Source organism: Rhineura floridana, chromosome 9 (assembly GCF_030035675.1).
Source record: "Rhineura floridana isolate rRhiFlo1 chromosome 9, rRhiFlo1.hap2, whole genome shotgun sequence".
NCBI lineage: Eukaryota > Metazoa > Chordata > Lepidosauria > Squamata > Rhineuridae > Rhineura > Rhineura floridana.
In genome coordinates this window covers 123,738,481-123,747,892 of record NC_084488.1, presented here as the reverse complement: position 1 = coordinate 123,747,892, position 9,412 = coordinate 123,738,481, and the positions used below count along the sequence as shown (strand labels likewise).

The following is a 9,412-nucleotide window of genomic DNA, read 5'->3' as shown; positions in this document are numbered from 1 at the left end:
AAAGGAACATTGGTCATAGGATTTTGTGATTTGCTTTGCTTGAACATCTCACCACTTTGAGAACTTTAAGAAAGTATGGATCTTCACGTGTGCCCTACCCTCAGGAGCCTCTGTATGGAAAAAGGAAATAAAGAAAAGTAAAAATGACTTTTTTGCACTTCCATCTAGTACTATATTGGTTTAGTGTCTCTATTGTTGGGGTTTATGGGATAAAACAATTATGTGGTTTATTTCTAGCAGAGCAAACTCACTAAAATGGAATTGAGCAATAACCAGTCCCACTTCCACCCTCACACAGTCTAGCAGAATAAAGCAATCAAGCTTTCTCCAGTAAACTATGTAAAAATAATTTACTCACAAACACTTCATGAATATGGTGATACAGGCACAGGAAATCAGAAAGAAGTATTGGATACTTTCAGTGCATAGTTATCAGCTTTTGAACATAAGAAGAGCTTGCTGGATCAGGCCAGTGGCCCATCTAGTCCAGCACCATGTTCACACAGTGGCCAACCAGATGCCCAAGGGAAGCCAGCAAGTAGGACCTGAGTCCAAAAGCCCTCCTGCATTTTCCAGCAACTGGTATTCAGAAGCATACCACCTCTAACTATGGAAGCAGAGCATAGCCACCATGGCTAGTAGCCACTGATGGCCTTATCCTCCATGAAAGCATAGCCATCATGGCAAGCAACTCCACACCTGCTCACTCCATGTGGTGATGGAGAAATTCAAAAGACATCAAAGCAATAAGGAGGCGGAAGGTGAAGGCAAAACACCAGTCAAACAGGAAGCTGCATCACAGCAAACTATAGAGTTTCCCTGAGTCTTGCTAGAGATGTCACTTCTCCCTTTAACTGTATTAAAGCATGTATAACCCTGCCCCCTAATGGTAGCATGCAAACTTGCTTGTTTCCACTATCTATTTGTTTTGTTTTTTCAAGAAAAAAGAATTAAAAACAGTTCAAAAGAAAGAAATATCTAGGTTTGTGAGTGTGCTCTGATATGTGTGCATAAGAATGTGGGGGTCATCATGTCCTATTTTTGACCATGACAACTGGGCATGCGGGCCAGGGCAGGTCTGATGCAATATGCTGTGGCTCTTGTGTGAAAAAAGGTATGCCACTCCAACCCGTGAGTTCACAATAGTCCTCTGCATGCCTTGTAGTGTACAGATCATGAAGATCAAAAAGGCAAAATGGACATCAGATGTGCAAACAAAGGAAACAAATACAACAGACAGTGGGCTCAGACTGAACTGTCCCACTCTTTATTTTTGTAGCCATCTAAGCTGGAGTTTGCAAAAGAAGGTCTTTTCCATTCTTGAGGAATCAGGTCAGAGAAAGTGATTGTGAGTGTTGATGTCCAAGAGCTGAGTTCTTCGACATCCCAATTCCATAGCCTAGGTGGCTGAGTGTGGGTTCTGCATTAGAACAAAAAGGGAAGGGGGAGGCTTGCTGCTGTGTAGGGATCACGGAGTCCGGTTTCATTCATCTGAAGGTATCCACTTAGAGCCACTTGTCATCAGGCTCCTTCTTACAACAAGACTGAATTTTGGTATCACACAGTAATGCGTGCCAAGAGTAGCGGTGGGTTTGAGGTGTAATTGCACAGCAGTCGTGTTTAGGTTTCCTGCTTGGTTGACCACTAGGCCAATATCTGAAAAGAAAAGATGAAAAAGCAGCGCTTATCAGTCCAGACCATATGTCTACTTTTCTTGTGCCACCATTAAAAAAGATGTTCAGATCTTTCTCTCTCTCTCTCATACACACACACACACACACACACACACACTCATAATTGTGATGGATCTGTCACTGCAGCAGGGGTGAGAATGTGCTGGGACCATCAAACGGCAAGACCTTCCACCTGCCTTGCTCTCTCACCCCTGCGCTTTCTGACATCTTTTGGGAGACCAACCTTTACCAGTAAGGTAAATGTATTTTGGTTTTAGTTATTGCTTTTTTTTAAAAAAATGCTTTTGTTATCTGAAATGTTTGTAATATGTGGCTTTTTTCTTGCTTGGATTTTGTATTTCTGTGTATTCTTCTGTAAGCCACACTGGGGACCTTGTTGGTCAAAAAGCAGCCTAGAAATAAGCCATAACATGCTTTAGATCTCTACCTATGAAAAACCATTTTTAAAGAAGTATTACAGGTGGTGGTTGTCCATTATTATTATTTCATTATTAAGTCATTTCTCATGAGAAATTACCAATAATGATGGTGTCACTTTGGTAGGCTCAAGAATGTTCAATCAATGTTATCTATTTATTTACAAAATTTGGGAGGTATCCAGCACAGGTGTTCCACTAGCACGAAGATTTCTGAGTGCGCAACAGAACTTCATTTTCCTTTCTTCTCCCTGCCTGCCCTCTGCACCCTCCCCAAATCTCCTCCAGAACAGATTTAGAGGGCTTCTGGGGAGAGCAGAGACAGGGGAATTTCTGTTACACAGCACAAAGTCTTTGCACTTAGGATCCCCATTTTATGCCCCATCTTTCAGCCTGGAAGTTTGTAATGCTGCACATTAATGTGGTTTACAGAAGGAATCAGCGATACTGAAGTCCACTATATTTGAATAGAGTGGTCAAATTTGCGTATCATAGCTACTAGCCATTTATCTTCCATGAATTTATCAGCCCTGAGGGCTGAGGGCAGTCTACAAATCTATCTATCTATCTATCTATCTATCTATCTATCTATCTATCTATCTATCTATCTATCTATCTATCTATCTATCTATCTATCTATCTATCTATCTATCTATCTATCTATCTATATCCCTCCCCCTCTCTTGCACACACAAAGACGCACACACAATCCCTGTGTCTCTGTGTTGCTACTCCCTGTGACATGGGCTATTAAGAGCACCAGAAGCTAACTAAATGCAACATAGATAAATTTTACCTTGAGTATCATAAAGGAAATGCAACCAGCTTTCAGCTTTGTTGTTGTTATGTGCCTTCAAGTTGATTATGACTTACGGTGACCCTATGAATCAGCAACATCCAATAGCATCTGTGGTGAACCACCCTGTTCAGATCTTGTAAGTTCAGGTCTGTGACTTCCTTTATGGAATCAATACATCTCTTGTTTGGCCTTCCTCTTTTTCTACTCCCTTCTGTTTTCCCCAGCATTATTGTCTTTTCTAGTTAATGCTGTCTTCTCATTAGGTGTCCAAAGTATGATAAGCTCAGTTTCATCATTTTAGCTTCTAATGATAGTTCTGGTTTAATTTGTTCTAGCACCTAATTATTTGTCTTTTTCACGGTCCATAGTATCTGCAAACCTGTCCTCCAACACCACATTTCAAATGATTTTTCTCTTATCTGCTTTTTTCACTGTCCAGCTTTCACATCCATACATAGAGTAGAATATGGCAGCATAGAACTGTGATATGGAGTATTAAGAGCACCAGGAGCTAACTAAATGTGACATAGATAACGTTTACCTTGAGCATCCTAAAGGAAATGCAAGCAGCTTTCAGCTACAAAAGTGCTAAAATCCCCAGGGTTGATTCTGACCTTACAATAACCCAGAATCTAACTCTGGCAAAAGAAATGCAAGAAGACAATAAGGGATGCTAAAAAAAGAATTTGAGGACCACATTGCTAAGAACATAAAAACCAACAACAAAAAATTCTACAAATACATTCAAAGCAGGAGACCATCTAGGGAGACAATTGGACCCTTGGATGATAAGGGAGTCAAAGGTGTACTAAAGAACGATAAGGAGATTGCAGAGAAGCTAAATGAATTCTTTGCATCTGTCTTCACAGTGGAAGATATAGGGCAGATCCCTGAACCTGAACTAACATTTGCAGGAAGGGATTCTGAGGAACTGAGACAAATAGTGGTAACAAGAGAGGAAGTTCTAAGGTTAATGGACAATATAAAAACTGACAAATCACCGGGCCCGGATGGCATCCACCCGAGAGTTCTCAAAGAACTCAAAGGTGAAATTGCTGATCTGCTAACTAAAATATGTAACTTGTCCCTTGGGTCCTCCTCCATGCCTGAGGACTGGAAAGTGGCAAATGTAACGCCAATCTTCAAAAAGGGATCCAGAGGGGATCCCAGAAATTACAGGCCAGTTAGCTTAACTTCTGTCCCTGGAAAACTGGTAGAAAGTATTATTAAAGCTAGATTAACTAAGCACATAGAAGAACAAGCCTTGCTGAAGCAGAGCCAGCATGGCTTCTGCAAGGGAAAGTCCTGTCTCAGTAACCTATTAGAATTCTTTGAGAGTGTCAACAAGCATATAGATAGAGGTGATCCAGTGGACATAGTGTACTTAGACTTTCAAAAAGCGTTTGACAAGGTACCTCACCAAAGACTTCTGAGGAAGCTTAGCAGTCATGGAATAAGAGGAGAGGTCCTCTTGTGGAGAAGGAATTGGTTAAGAAGCAGAAAGCAGAGAGTAGGAATAAACGGACAGTTCTCCCAATGGAGGGCTGTAGAAAGTGGAGTCCCTCAAGGATCGGTATTGGGACCTGTACTTTTCAACTTGTTCATTAATGACCTAGAATTAGGAGTGAACAGTGAAGTGGCCAAGTTTGCTGATGACACTAAATCGTTCAGGGTTGTTAAAACAAAAAGGGATTGCGAAGAGCTCCAAAAAGACCTCTCCAAACTGAGTGAATGGGTGGAAAAATGGCAAATGCAATTCAATATAAATAAGTGTAAAATTATCCATATTGGAGCAAAAAATCTTAATTTCACATATACGCTCATGGGGTCTGAACTGGCGGTGACCGACCAGGAGAGAGAGAGACCTCGGGGTTGTAGTGGACAGCACGATGAAAATGTCGACCCAGTGTGCGGCAGCTGTGAAAAAGGCAAATTCCGTGCTAGCAATAATTAGGAAAGGTATTGAAAATAAAACAGCCGATATCATAATGCCGTTGTATAAATCTATGGTGCGGCCGCATTTGGAATACTGTGTACAGTTCTGGTCGCCTCATCTCAAAAAGGATATTATAGAGTTGGAAAAGGTTCAGAAGAGGGCAACCAGAATGAGCAAGGGGATGGAGCGACTCCCTTACGAGGAAAGGTTGCAGCATTTGGGGCTTTTTAGTTTAGAGAAAAGGCGGGTCAGAGGAGACATGATAGAAGTGTATCAAATTATGCATGGCATTGAGAAAGTGGATAGAGAAAAGTTCTTCTCCCTCTCTCATAATACTAGAACTCGTGGACATTCAAAGAAGCTGAATGTTGGAAGATTCAGGACAGACAAAAGGAAGTACTTCTTTACTCAGCGCATAGTTAAACTATGGAATTTGCTCCCACAAGATGCAGTAATGGCCACCAGCTTGGATGGCTTTAAAAGAAGATTAGACAAATTCATGGAGGACAGGGCTATCAATGGCTACTAGCCGTGATGGCTGTGCTGTGCCACCCTAGTCAGAGGCAGCATGCTTCTGAAAACCAGTTGCCGGAAGCCTCAGGAGGGGAGAGTGTTCTTGCACTCAGGTCCTGCTTGCGGGCTTCCCCCAGGCACCTGGTTGGCCACTGTGAGAACAGGATGCTGGACTAGATGGGCCACTGGCCTGATCCAGCAGGCTCTTCTTATGTTCTTATGAGTGACAGCAGCTCTCCAGGATTTCAGCAGGGTACATTCCCAGCCTTAGCTGGCAACTGATCTTTTACATGTAAAGCAGGTGCCCTTGCCTAGAAAGCAGGACTTGCTCCCAAGTAAACTTACACAGGATTGTACTGCAAAAGTGCTCTACCAACCTTTGCCTACCTAGTGCCCTCCAGATATTTTGGACTACAACTCCCATCAGCCCCAGTAAGCACATGCAGCATATTTTGGACTACAACTCCCATCAGCCCCAGTAAGCACATGCAGCATATTTTGGACTACAACTCCCATCAGCCCCAGCCAGCATGTGTAGATCAAAACATCTGGAGGGCACCACGCTGGCAAAGACTGTGCTATACAAAAGAAGCCTCAATCAAACACTATTTTGATTTTTTCAGCCATGAAGCTTTCACTGAGTGACCTCACAGCGGTTGCTAAGATAAAAATGTGGGGGGGGGGGAGGACAAGAACTCTTTATGTTGTGCTGAGCCCCTTAGAGGAAGGACAGGATTTTTAAAAAATAAATAAATAATAAATATAACATATATATTTTTAAGTGTATTTAAAGGCATTTCTAAACCCCTTAATATTTTTTTAAAAATGCTGAGTGGTGCACAACATAAAAACAATAAGCAATACCATTAGAACAAATATACTTAAAGAGGAAGGACAGGATTTTTTAAAAAGTCATAAATGAATGAAGTGCATATTAACGTAGCCACACTACCAATAAAAATTAATTAATAAAACGTGTTAAGTGTGGAAGGACCCCTTCCCTCCGTTCTAAGAGAAGCAACAGGTCCGCGTGGCTTTACCCACCTTTGGAGGGCGTGGCTTTAGCTCTCTGCTTTTGGCTAGTGGTGGCAGCGGGCGCCTGGAGGACCACTTTGCCCTTCCTCACTGAGCTGCCCATGGCTTTGGTCTGCAAGACCCCAACACCTGCGACTCAGGCAGTTCTGCCCGCTTGCATCACCCCCTGCTGGCCGTTTGGTACAAGCACCACTAAAATTAGATGCCGAGTAGTTCCCTCAGCAGGGGGCTATTTGAAGTTGGGCTTCCTGCTCTTCCTCCGCATGCCACGCCACCGCCTTCCACGTGTTGTTAGCACGGGGCGAGCAGGGTAGCTCTCCACCTGCTGCTTCCTGGCGGCAGTGCCTAGGGCGGGGGGTGGCTCTGGGTATCACCCCCATCTCGTGGTGTCACCCGGTGCGGCCCGCACCTACCGTGCCGCCCTAGTGACGCCCCTGCCCAGTATGTCCAAACGTAACGTCAGAAACATTACCGTTGCTGCTAAAAGGTAGGGAAATTACTAGTCATTCTATTACTAGAAAAATGTAATGAAGTTACCCACTCATTACTTCTTACTCATCATTTCTAACGAGTTACTTCCAAGCTCTAATATCAACAAGAATTTGCACATTTGTCCCCTGATCTCTCATGGTGTCCTCTAAGAGTGCTGATCTTATGGAGGGAACTTGTTCAATCTTGAGAGTTTAGTTAGTAATATGTTGAGGGATTTTCCCCAAAGATTGCATTCTATATCAGTTATTTCTTTTGTATATGATTATTGTAAGTACCAATGAAATGTAATCCTCTTTTTTTCTTTGTCACCTTTTGGACAATAAAAATTAATGGGGGGAGGGAGAACCTCAGCAGGAGAATTGATAGATGAAGTGTGAGGGATCTGACATATTGGAGAACCTCAGCAGGAGAATTAGGGGTGAAGTGTGAGGGATCTGATACATTGGATGGTGAAGATAATGCAACCACACTTGGGATTTGCTGAAGTTAGGTTGGCTGTTATGGTTTTTGTGATCAGTGGTCATTGATAAGGGGAGACACAAGTATGAGGAGTTGCCAAGTCATCATGGAAGCTCTTTATGGCGTGTTCCTTGCTCCCACCCTTCCCTATTCTCCTGCAGACTATCTTGCTCAGCTTTAAGCATCTCCAAATCTTTTTGAGTTTGAGCTAATTGTCATAGTGCAAAGGCCTTGCTGAGAGTCTTCATCATGGGTAGGGAGCCTTTTTCAAGCATGGCCTGGGGCATGTTCTGAGGGCTAGATAGTGAAGCCTGGAGGGCCACATTTGGGCCCCGGGCCTGGGGTTCCCTAACCCTGCTCTTCATAATCACCCCCATAATGACTTAGAGAGGAAGAAGGGGAGACTTGACAGAGTGGGGAGTTGATCACCATGACAGTGATGTGGAAGGGTCGCTTGTGGATCCATGATGGTAGAGAAAATTGCATGGCAAACAATGATTGGACAGGGACATGTTGTATAGGTGTACACATTCTAATAGCATTCCTCTGAAACCTTTTGAAATATGGGTCAAAAAGAAATATTTGCTGAAAAACTCACTCGGATCCAACTGCTGAACCTCCAAGCCATGACCATTTTGTTCCTTTGTCTTTAAAGAGTCCAATCCAGACCCTAATATTCTTATTCTTTGCATGCTTGGTAATATATACCTAGGGCAGGTGAAGGGGAAGAAAGCACAAAAAGAAAATCTTTACTGGGAGTGAGAGGGTAGGCACATTTCTCAAAGCTTTCCTTTCCTCAGGGAGATTATGGCCCTTTACATATGTTCAACAAGGGCAAAACCAATGCATGAGAAGGGAGCAAGTTTTGCCATGGAAAGCTCCACTCACAAACTTTTGAAATGCAGTGATCAAAATTATACACAGTTGAAATAGTTGAAATAGTTGAGTTTATTTACAGTCAAATTGACCCTTCAATACAAAATAATATTACAGTATAAACAAGTATAAATGGGATCATTTTGATTTAACAGGAGAAAAATATATACTCAAGTAAAAACAGTATACAGAAAGAAAACATTAAAACTAAATTATTGCCATCCAAATCATATCAATCCTCGAAAATGTTTTATGCCTTTCTGAAAAATAAGTAAATTCCTTTGCATTATTATTTATATGTCTCCAAGCATCCACCAATTCCAAATTTTCCATCAATTCAAAACAAATCTTCGGCAATTTGCCCTGTGTCTCTTTAATGTTTTTCTCAGAAAGTCTATCCATTTTTGGTGAAATTACCCCATTCCAATCACCCATGACACACCAATGATCATATACAAACTCTGATAATTTTTCCATAAGTCCAGTATAGAACCTTGTTTTATCTTCATTGGGAGCATAAATGCCCACTATCAAGATTTTTGTACCCTGTATGGTAATTTCAACTCCCACAAATCTGCCACTATCATCCAATAATATCAATTTAGGAGACAATTGTGAATTAATGTAAAGGACCACACCATTTTTTTTTTTTTGATCCTGCCGAAATAAATTCTTTGCCCAAATTTTTACAAATTAAATATTTGGAGTCTTTCTTCTTAATATGAGTTTCTTGTAAACAAATTATATCCAATTTTAATTTTTTCAAATAATGAAATACTTTCTTTCTCTTCTGCGACGAATTAGCTCCATTTATATTCCAAGTTAGATATTTGTAATCCATTTTTAAGCATGTATTTTAGAAAAGTCTGTACCTGTTGCTCCCTTTGATTCATCATCATCCTTTTCTTCTTCTACCTGTTTCTGTTGACTTTGTTTCCCAGGAATTGTATCCATGTCTTTGAGTTTATCTTCTTCCATATCTTTTGAAGCTTTTCTCAAGAAATCCCTTGCTTTTTGAACAGTATTCAATCGATATTTCTGTTGTCTGAATGTAAAAATCACTCCCTCTGGAATATCCCATCTAAATTGAATTTTACATTGTTTAAGTTTTCTGTGAAAAAAGCATATTCTTTTCTCTTTCGTAAAAGTCTAATAGGAATTTCCTTCATCACCAGTATTTCTTTACCGTCAA

At 41.3% G+C, this 9,412-nt stretch overlaps 1 protein-coding gene across 3 annotated transcripts in view; it reads right to left on the bottom strand.

The window, feature by feature from the left end:
- Positions 1–1,271: 1,271 nt before the first annotated feature.
- The window catches only part of LOC133364439 (C-type lectin lectoxin-Phi1-like), a 30,383-nt gene continuing 22,242 nt past the window's right edge, over positions 1,272–9,412 (bottom strand). For 2 of the 3 annotated variants that reach the window (XM_061584955.1, XM_061584956.1), the window contains exons 4-5: positions 7,943–8,052; positions 1,272–1,656 (exon numbers count right to left, since the gene is read on the bottom strand). In XM_061584955.1, coding sequence (XP_061440939.1) covers positions 1,506–1,656; positions 7,943–8,052 — 261 coding nt within the window. In that variant the 3' untranslated portion in view covers positions 1,272–1,505. The remainder of the gene's footprint in view (positions 1,657–7,942; positions 8,053–9,412) is intronic. The other variant, XM_061584957.1, reaches the window with a different exon arrangement.